This window comes from Thamnophis sirtalis, unplaced genomic scaffold (genome assembly GCF_051295495.1).
Source record: "Thamnophis sirtalis isolate CommonGarterSnake01/CBP01778 unplaced genomic scaffold, rThaSir2_p1.2 scaffold_3, whole genome shotgun sequence".
In the NCBI taxonomy this organism is placed as follows: Eukaryota; Metazoa; Chordata; class Lepidosauria; order Squamata; family Natricidae; genus Thamnophis; species Thamnophis sirtalis.
In genome coordinates, this window is record NW_028261383.1 from 104,246,434 (window position 1) to 104,268,144 (window position 21,711).

The following is a 21,711-nucleotide window of genomic DNA, read 5'->3' on the forward strand; positions in this document are numbered from 1 at the left end:
AAATCTTGGGTAGGATCTCAGTATGTTTCACCTGGCCTAGTAAGGTGGTCCCCATTAAAGTTTAAAACTCTTCCTGCCACCGATATTTCTCCCTGCTCTCAATGGAGGATGAGATTGTATATGTACAAGTGACTGTTTGTGAGATGGTCTTTGGAAAAATACTTAGTAAATAAGAAATGAGTCTATGGTTGCACAGTTACCTTACTTGGGAGGGGGAGAATAGGAAGGTCCTGCCCAGTGGTGGGTTCCAACCGGTACAGCCCGGTAAAGCCATACCAATAGTAGCTGGGAGCAGCAATCACCATACCAGTATGGTGGCTGTTTGGTCCCACCCGCCCACCCGCGTCCCATACCTGTTTTTGAAGCTACTGGCCAATTGCACACATGCACACAGCATGTGGTGCCAGCGTGACCTATGACAAGCAGCTGGGTGTCACAGGAGTGGTGGAGTATGCATGCATGACCAGGACGCCTGGCCCCGTGCACAGCGTACCAGTAGCGACAGCAAGAGGAACCCACCACTGGTCCTGCCCCTCTGCATGCTTACAATCTTTCTGCTGTCTATTATTAACTTGAACAAGGCCTTTGTGATGAGAATAAGAAGGCTAGGTAAGAGCAGCAACAAATGGAAATGGAAAATGGCTTGATACTGTACTGAACCGTACAATTGAACTTTGGAAGGAGATGGCTGGGTGGAGACAATCCATATTGATGTAAAGCAATATGAATAGAACAAAAGACTATATATAGCAAGATGAAAAAACTCAGTCGAGGGTAGAAATGAAGATGAGCATTTACAAAGCTATGAAGCAAGTTGGAGGATCAATATCTATTAGAAAATGAACTAGTTGAACCTTGCAGAAGAACCACTTCTCAAGAAAGGGGAAGTTTGAAAATTCTGGATCATTGAACAACTTATTTATTGGGACAATATTTTTTGGATATAAGAGGCAGAATGGAAAGAGAAATGTTATCCATGGGATTAGAATGCTTACAGCGGCAGAATCCTGAGAAGTCCAGGGTGGAAAAACTCTTTTAAGACTGCGGTGTGCCTTCAGAAGGAAGATTCCCAAGGGGAGCGCAATTAATCATTCACACTTCAGGGAACTGAAACATTTTCAAGCTGTCATTTCCTCTTTCAGCAAAATTTATGATCATTACATATAACTTTCATCTATCATTTTTTAATTTTTAGTTTACACTGAGTAGTCAGTTCTCCCTGTGCCATTCCCTTTTTTTCTCAGCTGAGTTGTTCCATTTTTACATATGTGCTCTGTAAAAGCATTCATGCTAATTTAGTTTGCTGGCTTATTAATTATGCTATTCTTCATAGAATAGTTCAATTACTTCTGATTTACTTTTTACCAATTCAAAATTAGATCTAGAGGACTGCAGCTAAATGAAGTACCAAATGGTTGCTACTATATAAGCATCAATATTATGTAAAATGTAACATTAGGGGACCAAATACCAGCTGCAAAAATCCAGACAACTACTGGATGGCAGCATAGAGATACATAAAGCTACTTTTTAATATGTTTTTATTGAAGTTTATAGAAATAAAAACAACTAATACAAACTAAGAAAAATATTAAAAAAAAAACAATGGAGAAAAAAGATTAAAAGAAAAATATAGAAAAACAAACATTTTGAAATGAAAAAAGAAGTATGAAATCATTTCCCCTTTTCACCAGAAATACAAATGATAGGAGTAATTTCTCTGTAACTACAACAAAAGTTATCTTATAGTAAGACTCTCATCTCTTATCTATAAAATTTATATATATAAATTTGCCTCTTTTCAGACAATGCTTCAAAAATTTAACACACCTCTTACATAAATTCAAATGACTCTAGGGTAGGGGTGTCAAAGTCAAGGTCTGTGGGCTGAATTTGACCCACGGGATGCTTAGATCTGTGGGGTCACCCTGGAAACATTAAAGGACCAGTCCACAGTGCCTTTGCCAATGAAAACGGAACTCGGGAGACCACCTTACAAACAGCTGGCAGAGGGTTGCAGGAAGTCATTGCAGCCAAAAACAGAGCTCCGGAGTCTGTTTTTGCTGGCAAAGTGCTTGGGCACACAAGTGACATTGAGCTGGCCACACCCACCCTGGCACCCAGGGTCAAACACAACCTTGATGCAGTCTTCAATGAAATCGAGTTTGACACCCCCGCTCTAGAAGGTATTTCTTAGCTGAGGGAGCCAGTGTTTTTCAGAAGACATTTCCATGATCATACCATGTTTCCTCAAAAATAAGACAGGGTCTTATTTTCTTTTGACCCCCCTGAAATAAGCACGGCCTTATTTTCAGGGAGGTCTTATTATGTTTGAGATGCAGGAATAGGTGAGTGTGGTTATCTCATGGGTGCTGCTGTGTTGCAATATTTTCAGGGAGGGCTTATTTTAGTGCATGCACTCAAAAGCTCAATTGGTCTTATTATCTGAGGAGGTCTTTATTTTGGGGAAAACAGGGTATGGCCAACATGACTATATGCCGCAGCACACAGAACACTGTTACCTTCCCACTGAAGTGGTACATATTTATTTACTGTCAATTTTGCATGCTTTGGAACTATTAGATGGACAGGAGCTAGGGCAGAAATGTGAGATCGCTTTGTCATATAACTCTCTGGGTCTTGAACCCAAATCTTTAATAGCTGAGTCATTGTGATCTCCTCTATATCCAGTATATCTTTTTTTCCATATCAGGCTTGAAGCTTGTCATTTTCAAATCCACATTTAAAACAGCCTTAGTTTCGGTTTTGTTCAGTTAATTTTGCTCCATTTTGTATTAGTGGATCTCTTGGCCTTTAATTATAAATTAAAATATGGCAATTTTTCATCATGAAAACAATATAGGAAGTTAGTTTTTGAGGAATATTATTTATCCATTACCTTTACAAATTAATTATGATGCAAGAAAATATGAGATTCTATAGCCCTCCACTGGTTTACCACAATTGGCTATTGGAGAATAGAGAGCTCTAGTTTATTTTTCAGGTTAGAAACACACACACAATTTTAATTAAACATGATTTGGATAACAAATTTCCTCTAACAAGCATTATTCTCCCAACAAGGAAGATCATTTTTCTAAATTTTCATTTTATTTTTAAATTTTAATGTGCCCATATTTCTTCACAGCCCATACTGTGTACAACAAAGTGATAATGCTGCCATATAATTTTAAACTGAACCCAATAATGTTTCTCTCCACATAGAGAAGGCATGCCTGGAGAAGAGGATTGCTCCATTCCAGCCTACATCTCTAAATGCCACACACTGCTTACTAGCTATTTATTGTTCATTTTAGGGGGCAGGAAATAGCAATAGCACTTAGACTTATATACCGCTTCGCAGTGCTTTACAGCCCTTTCTAAGTGCCCGCAACAATCTGGGCCCTCATTTTACCGATCTCAGAAGGATGGAAGGCTGAGTCAACCTTGAGCCTGGTGAGATTTGAACTGCCACATTGCAGGCAGACAGCAGACAGCAGAAATAGCCTACAATACTGCACTCTAACCACTGCGCCACCATGGCTCATAAACTACAAACACCCTACTTTTACAGTTGGAAATGCAATTTTTAAAATTAAAATTAGGGTTTTAATTGTTCCAACATTTAAAATGTATTTATTTAAAATAACTTTAAATATTAAAATGTAAATGAGGACTAGCAAAGGAAATAAACTTTAAAAACAATTCAAATCAATAGAAAATAGCGACTTAAAAGGAAAATTGCAGGAGAAAACCCAAAGTTCCAGCTATGAGATGAAACTCCTCTGCTGAAAATAAGTAATTCTTTTCCCAAATAAAAGAGGCTAGTTGGACACTTTGAAACTAGCATTACCCATTTAAAAAAAACATTTCAGAGATAATTTGGTGTCAATTTTGGCACAGTCAGAAATGCAAATAAAAGCACAAATGTATGTACAGTACAGTGTTTGTAATTTGTCCAGAGAAAATAGAAAGGTAGACATTAAAGCCTGACACAGCACTATAGAAAATTAACTGTAGACTCCTGTTTATTCATTTTACTTTTTTCTACAAAAACAGCCGCACTTTAAGCATCTATTACCCTTTTCCTTAATTTACCACTTTGGAAATTTCAGAGTTTAATCATAGTCTGATTGGGAATAATGTTAGCCTTTTGCTTTTTTCCAGTCTCAATTCACAGAAATGGAATGTGAATGTAAAAAAACAGAATATGTTGCAAAAGTTGCTTTAAGACAACAGAAAGGTATCATATAATATGCATAAGGGAAAAACAACAAAAACAACAAGGAAATGTTAAGATTAAAGGTTTTTGTTATGCATGCCTGGAAAGGTGTTGGGCAGGACAATAAGGAAAATCTGAGATGTACAGGGAGATTTTTTATGTAGATTAGATTTTTTGCTCTTTGTGTCATTAAAAATTCTATGAATGTGAGGTTTACAGTATGTTCATCAAACAAGCATTGGTAAATAAATAGACCCATATTATGGAATATTTTGCATGAGTTTAAGATTGATCACTAAAGCTGTTATTAATATTTCTATATATCAAGGATATGAAGGAAAGCTTGTGTGAGAATCAGTGGAATTTTTAGTGAATGGCTCAACATTGACCAGGGACTACGGCAAATTGTATCATATCTGCTTAAATATACTTACAACAAAATATAAAGAATACTTGCAATGACATTAGAGGTTTGCTGATCTTGATTCTTGAATTTACGTGTACTTTTATACACAGACAATGCTGTGTTGTTGATTTAGAACCTAAATGACTGCAGTGAGAAATAGTGATGTAATGCCATGAACACGAAGATGTGTTTTACAAAGAAAATGAAGTGAACAAACAAGTACATGAATAGGAAAGAAAATATATAGCGAGTAGGTTGTCACAGGATAACTGGGTTTAATTTGAACTGGAAATATATTATGATTTGCAAGGAAGACAACTTACACAGTCAGATAAGACACTGGATGCATTTATGCCTTTTTAGTATTTACAGTAGTAAATACCGTATTTTTCTGAGTATAAGATGCACTACACTCCCCCCCTCGAGAAAAATGGATGGAAAAGTCTGTGTGTCTTATACAGCTAATATTGTATAATACAGCAGGGGAGGGGAGTTGGTGTGGCACCAATCAGCTATTGTAGAATGGGCCACAGCAGCAGCAGTGAACAGGTGGTGGCGGCGAATGGGCCCTGCCGAATGGCTGGTGTCATTGAACAGGCAGTAGGAAATGGGCGGTGATGAACCAGTGGTGAACTGGCCATGGCACACAGCGGTGGTGAATGGGCTGCGGGCTGCAGCGGTGGTGGCAAACAGGCGGCGGCAAGCGGGGAGCAATGAAAGGGCCAGATGAATACCAAATTGATGCTGGGAAGCAGAGGCAGATTTGTTTTCTTGGTTTCCTCCCAAAAAGCTAGGCACATCTTATAGTCCAGAGCATCTTATAGTCTGAAAAATACAGTATATTGACAAATATTTACAAGTATATACTGCACAATTGTGGTGTTCAGCCATTATCAGATTTCCTCCTAAATATCCTTCCTAGAACTTGCCCCCCTCTAGCTCTCTTGCCCCCCTCTAGCTCTCTCGATTCTTCCACTTTTAATTCAAGCTCCTTCCCCCATTTCTGAGCTTATCAAGGGAGAGTGAAAAGAGAGGAATGGGTTGGATTTACTGTAATTTGTTCAACATTGTTTGATTCCCCCCCCCCCCCGGAATTGCTCAACTGAACCCTATTACTTCCTTAAGGTCAGACTTTTCCCATTACCAGGGCCTTGCCAACAACAAAAATCCCTTTATTCTGTTTTGGGTCTTGGGTGAAGATGCCACCTCCAGCCTATCAAGGGTCTCCTTTATATCTTGCATGAAGATATAATCTCTCTAGCATTCCTGTGCGAATCGGGGGGGGGGGGCAGAGTGCTGGCAGAGGGCCAGCTGAGAAAGATAGGTCAGCTGCGACAGGGCCCCCTGGGGTGAAGTGGGTTAAGTAATGTGACTGTGGTCAATTGTTCCATTCCATCCTAAGGTCCACTACTGAATTATAGGACTAGTGAATCCCCTTACATCAGTAGAAAATTACACTGGCATAAAAAAAAATGTCCTTATTGCATTCGTCGTCCTCCTTTTACTGTCTCAGCTTTTTGCCAGTCATATAACTTCTATCCAAGGTCAAGGTAATTAATAGATTTTGCACAGTTCAGACAATGTAAGAGAAAAGATACTGGTTTTATTAAGGACAAATTGAGCCTGTACCACTCATGGGATTGGGATGAAATGAAGATGTGTCATGGAAACATGGCAAAAGAACGAAATTCCCAGGGCATGTTTCTACTAAGGTTAGAAGTGAGCCACAGATCAATAAACTGAGCTCATAGTTCAAATTGAAATGGTGAATCATAGTGCATAAATTTACCATTATTTATTTGATTTGTACTCTTACCTTCCTGCTTCAAGAACAGATTGGACAACCATTTGTCTGGAATGGTATAGGTGTCCTGCTGAAGCAGGGGGTTGGACAAAAAGACTTCCAAGGTCCCTTCCAAATCGGTTGTTTATTGATTCTTTCCAAACTTATTTTTAATGTACAGCCCAGTTTTTCCTGATTATTTTTCCCTTTGCTACTTGACTTGTATAAAGAGGATTGCCAGCCCACATGCATGAAGTAGCTGTTCAGTTTAACAGCTGTATCAACTTGCAGTGTCATTTCATCTCCAATCACTGATAAACAGGCCAGAGTGGTTAGTCACGTGTACTTCATTTTCTCTCTTAACCATGTCAGATAAGTTATATGATACCCTGGGAATGTTCACCCTGGGATGTTTTTCACTGAGCAGGCTACCTGCCTTAAGGCCCACAGTGTATTCAAGTTTTGGAAAGCATCACATTCATTTCATGAGAAATGCCTATCAAGTAATTTTACATTTTGCTGAACAGCAGAATATCATCTTAATCTGGAAATTCCTTGTAAACAATTATCTGTACAGTGATTATCAGAACTAGGCTTCTACATTTTAGCCACAAGATGAAATAGCTATCCTAAAAGGAATACTCATGTAAATACCTCTTGCAGTTTACGGGGATCAGTCTCCCTAAAATTGTCGACCCTCTTCACACTCATGTGGCCTATGATGTTAAAAGAAGAAAAGATCCCATGTCAACAATTGGAATCCTGGGTGTGTTGCTGTACCCACAGGACTGTTCTGATATAGGAGTTGTGCAGCACAGCTATCAAGTATGTGGGTGGTGGGGATATGATTCAGTTGGACAGTTTTCCCACCCATTTTACACAATCTTAATTGCTGTATAGAAATTATCCAAACTGTTTATTCATGGATTTCATAGCATACTGGATTCTGGATAAGTAACACAATACTTGTGTCCACTAATTCATTGGGCAAAGTGAATCTGGCCTGTCTGTAGGGCAAAAGAGACAGGGGAAAAAGATACAGGTCTGACATTTGAACTTAAATCAAAGACGAATAGTATCAGAGCATTTCAACCTCCCAGGACACTGCACTGCAGCTCTTGTAGACTTGCTGTAAAAGAGCAACATAATTGAGCCAAAGGCTGCTAGTCAAAAGGTTTCATGCTATCTCAGAAAGTCTCAACAAACACCAGGGCTTTTTAAAACATTACAGGTAATCTATCTCACAAGTAACCTACCCCTGCCTAGATACCCTCGTTTTCTCTCTTTCTCATATCCATTTAAATCCTACATCAGTTTAGCCACTCTATTGCATCAGATGAAATGAGGCGCAGCTGGGGAATGTGACTGTCTCTTAATAAAATGTGTCACATAATTTGACAAAGTGCTACCGGGCTCTTCATTTTTGACTGCAAAAGCTTTCCTCCTACAGTTCTCTAGCATATCTCTTAAGTCATGGTTGGTGAGATGTTTTCTTCCATTACATGCAGCACACCCTTTGACTCTGTAGGCCATATAAAAGGACAATTACAGGTAGTCCTCGACTTATGACCACAATTGAGTCCATATTTTCTCTTATTAAGTGAAACATTTATTAAGTGAATTTTGCCCCATTTTACAACCTTTCTTACCACAGTTGTTAAGTGAATCACTGCATTTGGCAAGTTAATAACCTGGTTGTTAAGTGAATCCAGCTTCTTCATTCACTTTGCTTGTCAGGTCACAAAAGACGATGATCACATGACTCCAGGACCCAGCAACAGTCATAAATATGAACCAATTGCCAAGCATCTGAATTTTGATCACGTGATCATGGAGCTGATGCAAAGGTCGTAACTGTGAAAAACAGTCATAAGTCAGTGACACATTTTCCAGTGCTGTTGTAACTTTGAATGGTCACTAAATGAATTGTTGTTAAGTCGAAGACTACCTGTATTTCTTCTCTTCTACTTTCTCTCTGCCGGGAGAGGGAACAACAAAAAAACCGCACACATTACAAACGGTACTTAGGGAGTATTTTGCAAGCTGAACTCAGCGCTAGCTCCGATTTTGAAAACGCCACCTCAACGTATTGGTGGTATTTCCAAACTATTCTGAAAAGTGGTCACACCAGGTTTTAGCGCGCAACCCACCTGCAAGCCTATCAAAAGCCTTCTGTGGCTACTGAACCTTTCTTCAACTTCTATAACGAACATATATAATTAGGGGGCGTGGGGGAACAACGAAGCCGATTGCAGACTGAGCTCCAAGTATTACAAAAGCGCCAAAAGCTACAAGACGGATTGAGGGCTTGACGTCTTTGCTTTTCGGGTCCAAAGACGGGCAACTCTCCCATCGGAGCTTCCCAGAAGAAAGTCTTTCTCTCCTATTGCAACTTCTCCGCCAACTTCACCAGAGGCCGCCCAGCCGGTTTGGCCAGCCGCCAAGTGGGCTGGAACTGGGCGGCGTTCATAGGCCCGCTGACTGGCGGGAGCCGAACAAGCAAGTTTGTTGCTTGTTTGGCGAAAGGCTGCGGAAGACCGACACGTTTTCTCTCTCCCCCCCCCTTTTTTTTTGACGGGTAAGGCGTCCCGAGGAGAAGGAGGGGGGGGGAAAGAACCGGTGAGGAGAGTGGCGGTGCTCCGGGAACAGGGACCAGACGCCGGTGCTTTTACGCGTGCTCTGTGCTTCTCCGAGGACTAAGCAGTTCAGAAGGGGAAACCCCGGAATAAGTGAGTTGTTCTGCTGTGGAGTTGGGGTCGTATGCAGGGAACAGATAAAAGTCCTTTCAAAGAATGCAAAGGTATAAAAAGGACGCCGCGCATTCGTGTCCTCCCATCCTTTTGAGTGTTCTCGCCTCCTCCGTGTACTATGCGGAGTTTGGGAGTGGGTAAGAGTTTAATGGGATTTACTACGTAGACTTGTGAGAGAGCGTCTGCTGTGCCATTTAAAATGGTAAGAAGACCCAGCGCGCTTTCTTGGAATGTTTGTATTCTCATCAACTACAGAGAGATTTCCCTATAGCCCACTGAGGGTTTCCAGACAAAAAGCTCAAAAAGCTACAAAACCGTAGCTTTCTAATTCGTGTTTTTGTTTTATTATAAATCACTTCAAAAAGTTCTTGAAAAAGAATTGTGCTTTTAAGTACTTATTTGGAAACACATTTTATTGAACTCTGCCGGGGGTGGGAGGGATGGGGTCTGTTTCTCAGAAGATGAAGATTTCACTCCTAAAGCAATAATTAATTTAAATGTCAACATGGATATGGCGTGTCAGCCTTGTAGTCTTCAAAACTGTAACATGTCCCAATCTAAAACTGAAAAAATGATAAAACGGGGGAGGGGGATTAAATAGAATTTAAATTAGAAGCCTAGAAACACTGATCAAAACTTAATTCGGAAGAAGCACTGTGTATGTATTAATGATATTTAAGATTGTTTTAATGAATAGAACATTGCTGATTATCTTTTAATAAGGACTTTTATTTATTTTTATCCCACCTTCATTATTTTTTACAAATAACTCAAGGCAACAAACATATCTAATGCCCTTCCTCTTCCTATTTTCCCCACACCAACAACAATAAGTTGTTGGGTGAGAGAGTGACTGGTCACCCAGCAGGCTTTCATACTTAAGGCAGGGCTATAACTTCCAGTTTCCCAGTTTCCAGCCTGGTGCCTTAACTTAGAATATCACATAACTAGTATTTGATTTTCAAAAATAGATGCGCTGGAAGACAGCATTTGTTAGAGAAGAATGAATTACTTCTGAACCTAAGTTGGTGATTTTTTTTTCCTGCTTGCTTTCCTGCTTTTCAAGTCTGATAGTTGGAGAAGGTTGATTTGACTTTTCATAGACAAGTATTTTTACGACAGTTAATTAGAATGGTATCATAAAATTGGTTTTTATTGCTTATGAACATTTTTCAACCATGAAGCTTCTGCAGGAAAATATTAGCAATAGCACTTCAACTTATATACCCTTTCACAATGTTTTATAGCCCTCTAAGTGGTTTGCAGAGTCAGCATATTGCCCTAACAATCAGGGTCCTCATTTTACTGACCTTGGAAGGATGAGTCAATCTTGAGCCAGTGAGAAACTACTGCGCTATTGGCAGAATTAGCCTGCAACACTGCATTCTAACCATTGTGACACCATATTTCTACATGGATAGAGCTAAAATGGTTTCCATAAACAACATAGTATCTTAGAAAAATATGGTGGTCATAAAAACTGCACCTATTCTGGCTATGATCCTATTTATCATAACATGTACATTTATTTCATATTTTATATATACAACCAACATGTTTGTCAATTATGTACAGTATTAGAGTATGGTGTGATGTTGGTTAGAAACCTATAAATGATGAATTGTAAGCCTCTTTTAGGCATCGATGCATTGTTGTGGATAAAGTAGTAGGAGGAAGGAGTTTCCTTGAGGTATGTGTAAAAAAGGTGAAAAAAATAAAATATTACAGAATTATTTTAATATAGATTGAGATAATATATATTAAGTTCCCTGAATTTAAAAAAATATACACACATCTATATGTGTATCCATATTTTGGGTAAAATATAGTTCCAGTTTAAAACTCAGAGTCTCTTGATTTCTAGGCCAGCATCTTCAGTAAAACATTACAGACAAAACAACTGCTTCTACAAGGAAATATGAAGTGTAAAACTTCAGGATAGGACTGGGGATTATAACAATTTTTATACTATAATATTTGAGGTTTTTGTTTTAAGTGTACCACTTTAATCAATGGGCAATACCTGGCAGTTTACAACAGTTAAATTAATGTAAAACACAGGCATCAAACTCAGTTGTGTCACGGGCCAGAACATGACATAGCATGATGGTTTTTGCCTTTGTGGAGCCAGGGTGGGTATGGCCTGTGTGTGATGTACCCGGCCTATGGCTGCCAGTTTGACAGGCCTAATGTAAAACATCACCCCTCAACAATAAAATAATTGTAAAATACCCTTCTTTCTTCCAAATGATAGTGTTAATCCATGTTACCCTTTCCTTACTCACCATTGTCTTTTTAATAGAAAATTGCCTTCTATGTAGGTTTTTTTTCTTAATTAGATGAATTCTATAAGAAAATATTAACAGAATTTGGTCAAAAAAGGCAATACATGTTCTCACTCATAGTTGTAATAAAATACTGTTATGCCTGAACTCGGGGTATTTTACTGTTTTTTAAAAATATTGTCAGCTCATTTCCAAATACTTAACTTTTCCAAAAAAACAAAACACCTTTTCTCTGCAAAAGGAGAAAATCCCTTTATTTTAAGCCTCTGGAAGGCCTGGGGTCAGTCACTTTGTCTCAGCCCAGCTCACCACACAAGGTGGTGATTGTGGGGAAAATAGACAGGAGCATTAGATATATTTGCTGCCTTGAGTTGACCCTCGCCCACAAAAAATGGCAGAATAAAAAATTAATAATAACGAGAACAATTTTTAGGCCTCATATTTTTAAGGAAGGATAGCCAAAATCAGGTTTATTTTAATTCTGTGATATAACTCTCATATTATAAAATAATGGTGGGACAAATGATATAAACTTTTTTTTTTACCTCCAAGTGGGTCTTAATAGTTTTATATTGCTTTTCTTGTTCCTCGGTGTGTAATTTAATATCTCTTTCATTGATCTTAAGCTACATTTGAAAGAAGCTAGAGGAAAGCATAAAATACTATCTATTTCTGTGTGCATAATTCCAGTAGCCATTTGTGCAAGAATATCAAGTTAATGATTTCACTGGATTTAGTGTTCCTTTGACCCAAAGTTGAACTGATTACAATTCATATGAGTAAATTTAAACTACCTGCTTTTAATAGCCTTGTCACAATGGATACAGCTACTGAGAAAAAAACCGACAATAGCAAATCAATAAAGCAAGAGAAAACCATTTTGAATTACTTGGTTGTAAAAGAAAAGCCAGTGTTATAGTGCTGGAGAAGACCCAAGTTCTAATCCTCCCTTAGGTACAGAAGTCAACTCTGTGACCTTGAACCAATCACTTTCTTTGGGGCCCAAAAACTGTCAGGCTTTGCAATAATCTGGCCGAGAAACAAACTGTCATTGCCTCCTTGTAACAGTATGCTTTCCGATAAGAACTAGTTAAGCACAGTGAAAAACAGGCAGACTCTGCATCCAAGCAGGACAATTGCTATGAAAAACAAAGCAACTTGACTATAGAATAGCAATAGCAATAGCAGTTAGACTTATATGCCACTTCATAGGGCTTTCAGCCCTCTCTAAGCGGTTTACAGAGTCAGCATATTGCCCCCAACAACAATCCAGGTCCTCATTTCACCCACCTCGGAAGGATGGAAGGCTGAGTCAACCTTGAGCCGGTGAGATTTGAACCGCTGAACTGCAGATAGCAGTCAGCTGAAGTGGCCTGCAGTACTGCACTCTAACCACTGCGCCACCTCGGCTCTAGAACAGTGATGGTGAACCACCGAGTGCACAAACTGCGAGGGCACAGGCAGAAACTGAAAGGTGTGCACTCACGCGAATGCACGGACATGTGCACATATGCAGCAGAGACCCAAACACCAGCTGGCCGGTGGGAGGCAGGGCATCCCAACACAGGCAGAGTGGCAAGACGTAAGATATTTTTCTTTCGTGAGCTTCTGTATTGTTGTTTGCAGGGAAACAGAAATTCACTAAAGAAATGCCATGGAGGTCTGACTTGGGACAATGGCACATGTGTCAGCACTGAGGGCTCTGCGTGCCATGGTTCGCCATCCACAGCTATAGAAGCTTAATTAAAAGGAGAAGAAAGTTGCCTCCCTATTAATCTGATGCTGATGTTATCTGTGTCACATATGAATAGCTACAGGCTGTACTTTATCTAAAGTAGGAGGTTAATCTGAAATCTCATGTGTTCAGAAATGATTTCATAACACCCAAGCAAAGTGTTTATGGGCTGGCTCTTGTCTCTAAATTTTTAAACCAGTATAGATTTTCTTCAAGCAATAAGCATTCCAGTGCTATCCCAGAAGGATAGCCAAATGACTATTCTACAAATGTCTATTTAGCAACCAGCAAGAAGTCGCTCTTTTTCAATTACTAAGCACCATTGTGAATGAACTAGCGGTATTGATTTAAAGTAGGTTTATCTGCTAATGGGATTTGAATTTGTTTATTCTTAAAGATTTCCTGCAGAAAAATTGTACCTGCTGGATGGGGGGGGGAGTCCTATGCCCCCCCCCCAAAGTTAATAAGTAAATGTTTTTCTAGGCAATCCTGCTATAAGTAAACTTGGTATTTAAAAAGGAAATTATTTGGTTCTGTTACATATCTCTGAGTTCCTAGTTAAGAAAGGAGAAAATATTAAATACAGCTTTGTCTGAATGAATGGAATTGAATAAATGTTAGCTAATTTATTTTTAAAAGTACCAGTAGTTGAGGTTTGGATGAAGTGCAGATTCCTCTGAGTAATTCATTTTACTTAGTTAAAAAGAAGTTCCTTATTCTATTGCCAATATTTGAATTATTTCATAACTTTAGAATAAGAATTCTAGAGAACCGTAATCTGTGTTTTCAATGTTAGGCACTTTTGTTGACTTCATAAATCTTTTAGTCTTGTGACTGTACCCATTAATGTTCTACATATTCCGGATAATTATTATGGCAATTAGACCAATGAGCTAGTCATATCAAAAGCTAAAGATGAAAAATGTAGCCAAATGAAACATATTGGCATTTGTTTTAAATGGGCAATTCTGCTGAAAACAGTGTTAAACTAGAGCTGGCCACAGCCTTATAAGTGGTTTTATTTTATATGCAATAAGCTGCTTGTATATTGGAGAGACATTTCACTACACAATGAAGTATTTCATACTTGGACATATAAAGGTGAAATATAGTCAAGCCAGCTTCTGGTGCCAGGCAGTTTCCTAATAAACCACTTTTCCTTGATGTTGGAAGCCTTTTACTATACACAGACACTCCTTAAGTTCCACATGACAAACATGTAGTTGTTTTACTGTAAGTACTTTCAAAGATATTGAACTAGGCTAAATGCCATATAAATTTGCAACTGGGTACCTATTTTATGTTCTTAAATTTAAAAGACCACAGAGCTAGTAAGCATATTTGTTGCAAGATTTATGCAAGCATAGCAGAGATCTGCAGAAACACAGTGGATAATAGTCTAGTTCTCTAGAAATTCTGCTTTCTCTTAAGCATATCTGCTGAAGTTTAGTCTCTGGTCATAGAGACACAAATATCACAAAAGGGTCTCAAATCAGTCCATGGGATGGGGGTTTACCACACATCTGGAAAGAGAGAAAAATGTCTTCTCTTACTCTTGTGAGTGTACCTGTTACACTCACAATTTATTATGGAATAAGAGTGAAAATAATAGAAAGCCACCAGCATTATCAGTAGCCAGAAACCAGCCAGATGAATTTAATAAGTCCAGATACAACAAAACAGGAGCCAGTTAATGACATTGCTTATATTTTGATCATAATATTTAGTGTGCTTATTCCCCCCCCCCCTTCAATTTCTGTAAAATTTCTGTACAAAAGACTGTTCTGAAGTCAAGATACTTAAGTTGGGTGCCACATTTGTTTGAATCAGTTTTGGTATGCTTCCTGCCTCAAAATAGTGAGAAATCATTTCATTGTTTTTGGACAATTGAACAACTTAAGTTTGAAGAATGCTTCAGGACCCATCAGAAACGACAGGGAGGGAGGCTGAAGGCAAATTTATCTTCCATCACCCCAAATTTGTAGATGTATCTGGGTAATATCTCTTACATACAATAGCTATAAATTTGATACATTCATTCATTGATAAATCAATAAAGGATATTTTTCTGAAACTTTGCTTCATTAATTTACCTATCTTCTCTACTGTTCTTGACTTATAATGAAATTGAATCTCAGTGTTTACCAAAAAATCAGCATATATTAGCTTAAATTGGGTGTGTGGGTGTCCGCCGTCCACTGTCTATCCACTGCAGGATGAAGTCCTCTTCCACATGTTTCCAACCTATACGGTCCTAAGCGTTCTTTTTTATTGCGGGCCCAATATATTCGCAAAGTCTTTTTGAATGAAATTTGACTTCTTAGGACTTTTTGGCTTAAGTTTTCTTATAAAGTTTTCTTGCCAACAAAAAAAAAATGTTTGCCATGTTCTTTTTCTAATGTGTACACATATGTACATTTATTTCCAGTTTATTTTACAAACTTGGAATTTCCTGATGGCTTCTTATCCTACCCTATTCAAATCTGCCCTTGCTTTGCTTTTTGAAGTCAGGCCAAGATCACTTAGGTGCTATCATTCACAATTATATTTAAAATAAAAGATTTGCATGCGTTGATATTTGCATAGGAAATGATGAAAATAAAAAATACGTAGTGCAAACAATAGATACTCATATGAAGAGCATGCTTTGAATACACTACAGTTTAAAAAATTATCTACTGTGGAATCGTATATCCTTTACATTTTGATTCACATTCCTTGGGTAATGTGCAGAATATAAGTGCCTCTTTGTTGTGGAGTAGATAGTATTGTAAAATATTTATGTTTCTTCCTGTAAATGCAACTCTTGCAATCCATAATTGTAAAAGAAACATAGAGCAGAAGGTTGTGGACAAGAGTATCCCAGTCGCTTAACAGAAATGAAATTCCTTATATTACATATACTATTCTTTTGGAAGAACCAGTTAAACATATTTCCTTGGTATATCTTTTATAAGAAGATATTAATATTATACACCTTAAATTACTATTCGGTTTAGATTAAAAATACATTTTTGGATTACCCCAGAATATACAAGGTTTAAAAATGCTTGAGTTTTTAAATAGCATATCCACTTAGTCCAATGCAATCAGTCTTACAGGTTTAAAGATGCTTAAGTTTTTTAAATAGCATATGCCCTTAGTCCAATCAAAGTCAAATCATGTCTTAATCCAATGCAATCAGCCTTATAGATCTATTGTGTGCATAAAAAAGATAACCCATACATGTTATTTATGCTATACGGAAGTAAAAGAGGACCCAAATGTAACATAAAGTTTGAAAAACTAGGTAGCTGAAGTTAGAAGTAAAGGATTGCACTCTTCCTTCATTCTTTCTGAACATGTAGATTCAAACGTTGAAAAGGGGAAAATCAGCTCTGCATTCTTACTAATTCTTCCTCATTCCCATAACTGGCCCTCTTAACAGAATAAAACTGCTTGCTTAATTGGACCATCCAGTCCAGAAACTATCTAACGTAAGACTCCCCATGTGTTTTAGGGCTTCTTTGTTGCCCCCTTTATTATTAAGTACATCAGGAATGAAATACCCATTTTTTCCCAGTTGTCAGGAGCATTCAGTGGGTTTTTAAAAAATATTTTGATAACCTTCCAATTTTTCTGTTTCCAAGTGTTTTCAGGCCATTTAATCATTTATGTTTCTTATTTCATTTGTTTTGTCATGTTAATTTACAGGAAATTATGCTATCAATATTCATCAGAGTGTTGTCCATTTCAGCCATGGAGTCTGAGCCTCTTCTTTTGTGCTTTATGTTTTAATGATATAATGTATATTTAACAGGTGCTAGTCCTGATTTCTTTCAGTTTTGGGTTGTTTAACATAAATTAAGACTAGCAAGTCTTATCTTTTCCAGAATTGCTTATTTGAATTTTGGCTTAATAAGACATATTTGAATATGGGTTAGGGGTGGAAATCTAACATCTTTTCTCCATTTTTCTACAGATCCCAGAGGATGGCAGAAGAAGCCAATCACGTCCACCCAATGCTTGAATTGGCAGAGGAAACTTATGGCAAAGGGAATGATCATTCCAGGATCTCTCTAGAATATCTAGGAAAAAGTACAGATATTAAGGCTTACATGTTAAAGAAATGGAAGAAAAATTGCAGTTGTAGCCCAGCTAAAGCCAAAGATCTGCTTTTCAGTTTTCTTCCAGTACTGACGTGGCTCCCCAAGTATAAACTGAAGGAGTATTTCTTGGGTGACCTTATGTCTGGCATAATTGTAGGAATTTTGCTAGTTCCACAGTCCATTGCTTATTCCCTTTTGGCTGGCCAAGAACCTGTCTATGGTTTATACACATCATTTTTTGCAAGCATCATTTATTTTCTATTTGGAACTTCACATCATATCTCGGTTGGCATTTTTGGTGTACTCTGCTTGATGGTGGGAGAAGTGGTAGAACGTGAATTACAGATTGCTGGGTACGAGTCAATATTGGGTGATTCTAGCAATTTTTCTGTTACGAATGATCTCATAAATGTCACAATGGTGTCTTGGACTGCCAATGAGACTTCACAGAAAGTATGTGATAGGAGTTGCTATGCAATTACTGTTGGAGCAACTGTGACTTTCATAGCTGGAATTTATCAGGTAAGAAATTGCAGTTAAAGGGGATCCATCTGATATCGGTTCTTTACCTTTTGTGGGCTTTGTTTGCAAGTATGCAAAATTGAAGTTAGGTAGATATAAAAACTGCTTAGATTTCTCTCCTGTATCCTACAGACATACAGGTAAAAAAATTGTAATAGTGAATAGATTGCAATTCTAACAGCTATAATCTTAAAACAGCAGGAAGGCGACCAATTCTGCAAGGCAATTTTAGTATTATAACTATACTTTGAATTAAAGGAATGAACATCTGTAATTCTTACAGATTGCACCAGGTTGGACTTGTATTTTGAAATTTATTTAGGAAAAATACTTAATATTCCCAAATTTAATTTAAAAATATTTTTGATACGTTATATTGCTTGTTTTGCAAAGGAGCTGCATCATTGATCCTGAATAGAGGTATGAAGTATTTGGATGCAAACCAAGTAGAGATGGTGTGCTTCATCCTTAATACCTTTTCATGATCCGAGGCCTTGTGGCTAGTATACAATCCCAGGAAAAGATACAGTTCCCTTAAGGTGCCACCAGTAGATGTGACAAAAGTTGGCATGCTAGATCTGATGAACCTTTTTTGTTTTGTTTTGTTTTATTGCCCATTTCCAATACTAAAGGTTTTTTTCACATTAGTAGGATGGACAAAGGATATTTATGAAGTGACTGTAGGATTCTGAGTTTTCTTCCCAATAGTTTTTATTAAGGATTTTATTAAACATAAAATGCATAGAGAAACCTAATATTAATATGTAAATATAGTTGATATATGAAGATATTGATAGAGATTGACAGATGTAAATAGATAGAGCTATATTGTGGAAAAAATGGAAAATGTTGCTCACAAAAAAAGATAGCAAAAAGAACAACAACATCCTTTCCTCTTCATCCCCAGGAGGCATATTTAACATCAGACAAATTTATATCAAAGTAAACATGCATATCACAATTATATCATGCACAGTATAAGGGTTAAGTGGCAATCTTAAGAAGTAGAAATTTAAAAACAAACAAGAAAGTTCTCAATAATAAGTAAACATGTTTGAACCTGAAACAAACACATAGCTATTTGTATTCTGAATAGCATAATATATCAAAACCTATCTTATAACATGTAGTTCACCCTCATTTCCTTTGTAAATACAGAAGTGTCATCTAATCTTCTGCCTTTTTCTTCAGGTTGCTATGGGCTTCTTCCAGGTGGGCTTCATCTCTGTGTACCTCTCTGATTCCTTGCTCAGCGGATTTGTGACTGGCGCTTCCTTAACCATCCTTACCTCACAAGCCAAATACCTCTTGGGCTTAAACTTTCTACGGAGCAGTGGCATTGGTTCTCTTTTAAAAACATGGATAAACATATTCAGAAACATCCATAACACCAACATCTGTGACCTCATCACCAGCTGCTTGTGCCTTCTTGTTCTTATTCCAGCAAAAGAGTTAAATGAGCGGTTCAAATCAAAACTTAAGGCTCCCTTGCCCACTGAGCTCTTAGTGGTCATAATAGCCACATTGGCTTCTCATTTTGGGATGCTGAAAGAGAAATACAATTCCAGTGTGGCTGGACATATACCAACTGGATTTCTACCACCACAATCGCCAGATTGGAGTCTGATTCCTAGCGTGGCTATGGATGCAGTGCCCATAGCCATTATTGGCTTTGCCATTACTGTATCTCTTTCCGAGATGTTTGCCAAGAAACATGGTTATACGGTTAAACCCAACCAGGAAATGTATGCCATTGGTTTCTGCAACATCATCCCGTCTTTCTTTCATTGTTTCACAACCAGTGCAGCCCTTGCCAAAACTCTAGTGAAAGATGCGACAGGCTGCAAGACTCAGCTCTCTGGTGTGGTGACTGCTTTGGTCATCTTGTTAGTTCTCCTTGTTATTGCTCCCCTCTTCTATTCCCTTCAGAAATGTGTGCTAGCGGTCATCATCATTGTCAACCTCAAAGGGGCCTTGCGGAAATTTGGTGACCTGCCAAAAATGTGGCGGTTAAGCAAAATCGACACACTGATCTGGTTTGTCACTATGTTGTCTTCAGCATTGATAAGCACTGAACTTGGCCTTCTTATTGGGGTCTGTTTTTCAATGATTTGTGTCATTCTGCGGACGCAAAATCCAGAAGGACAGCTCCTTGGTCTGGTACCAGACTCTCAAATCTATGAACCTCTTTCTGCCTATAGTGGCCTTCAAGTTGAGGCAGGCACCAGACTTTTTCGCTTTGAAGCACCAATATATTATGCAAATAAAGAGAAGTTTAAGTCCTTGCTATACAAGAGGACCGGAATCAATCCTTCATTGGAACTGGCAGCAAAAAGAAAGCTAGAAAAGCAAATACGTACTGAAAAATCAGATGGAACCAGTGGAAAACAGGCAGAAACTTCGGTGCAGCTTGTCACTCAGCAACTCGCATTCCATACACTAGTAATAGACTGCTGTGCAGTGCAGTTCTTGGATACAGCAGGGATCCATACACTCAAGGAAGTTCAAAGGGATTATGGGGAAATTGGCATCCAAGTGCTGCTGGCTCAATGTAATCCTTCTGTGAGGTACTCCTTGAAGCAAGGGGAATATGTTAAAAAAGGAGAGGAGCATTGTCTCTTCCACAGTGTGCACCAAGCTGTGGAATATGCATTGTGTATGTATAAGCATAATGGCAGCTGTGTCTCTGAAACCTAATGTAAGTAGAAGCTTCCTGTTTAATGACACTAATAATGCTGGGCATTATATATACTGTTATTTCACAAAGTTGTAAAGGGCAATGTTTTTTTCACATACTGTTGATCATACAAGATTATAAACAAATTCATTTTGCACCTTTCATTTTGCTCTACTAAATCATGCACTGAGAAAATGGTGATGTATCCTATGCATGAGTGATAACTACACACATAAGTTGTGCTTGGCCGGAAGAACAAATACTCAAAAGTTTAATGTGTGTGCATCACAAAGTGGGCCCTTCTGGTTTGGATGCCTTTAGGGCCAAAAGTCTTCATCCCACACTGCTGGGGTGGTAGTATCACTACCATTCAGGGTGTACCTTTCATGGAAGGAAAAATTCCTGCTGCTTTATGCTTGTACTCTCCCCCTCTCCCCTTCTTACAACTCCATTGATGCCTTTCAGGAATGCTTCTGAATTATGTGGGTGTGTCGTGATACACTATTTGAGAAGGAAATATCTCAGAAAATTGGAAATCCATCCTGATTTGGGGCATTTGTCCCCACTTTAGAAATCTCACCCCCACATTACCGAATGTGGAATAAACTGTGTCAAATTAGGTGGGCGTGGGAATTGGTGTGTCATTTGAAATGCAGGTGGCCCTCAACTTACAACAGTTTGTTTAGTGACCATTCAAAGTTACAACGGTACTAAAAATGTGACAACCATTTTTCACAGTTACAACCTTTCCGGCATCCCCATGATCGTGTGGTCAAAATTCAGATTCTTGGCAACTGGTTCATATTTATCACCCTTGCTGTTCCCAGGGTCATGTGATCCCCTTTTGCAACTGACAAGTAAAGTCAAGGGGGAAGCCAGATTCACTTAACAACAGGGTTACTAACATCAACTGCAGTGATTCATTAAACGGTGGCAAGAAAGGTCACTTAAATGTCTCACTTAAGAGAAATTTTGGGCTTAATTGTGATCATAAGTCGAGGACTACCTGTACACTGTATGAAGCACCTACAAATAGTTCTCAAGTTATAGCTATATTGTACAGTAGATACTTAATTCTGTTTAGACTTTATTTAGGAAACAGAAACACTAACTCTTAGCAAAACTAATGGATGGTGACCAAACTAGTTAGAATATGTTAGTTCTTTGTATGTCTGTGCCTCACAATAATTAGTTATCACTATTAAATAAGGAATCTGATGAATAATCATTTTTACAGATAAAC

At 38.2% G+C, this 21,711-nt stretch overlaps 1 protein-coding gene across 1 annotated transcript; it reads left to right on the forward strand.

Annotated features, from left to right (window-relative positions):
- The first annotated feature begins 9,009 nt into the window (after positions 1–9,009).
- SLC26A2 (solute carrier family 26 member 2) lies at positions 9,010–20,625 on the forward strand. Its single transcript, XM_087709646.1, has 3 exons — positions 9,010–9,140; positions 17,143–17,791; positions 18,983–20,625. The coding sequence occupies exons 2-3, from the start codon at positions 17,153–17,155 to the stop codon at positions 20,486–20,488; spliced, it is 2,145 nt and encodes a 714-aa protein (XP_087565772.1). The 5' UTR covers positions 9,010–9,140; positions 17,143–17,152; the 3' UTR covers positions 20,489–20,625.
- The last annotated feature ends 1,086 nt before the right edge of the window (positions 20,626–21,711 follow it).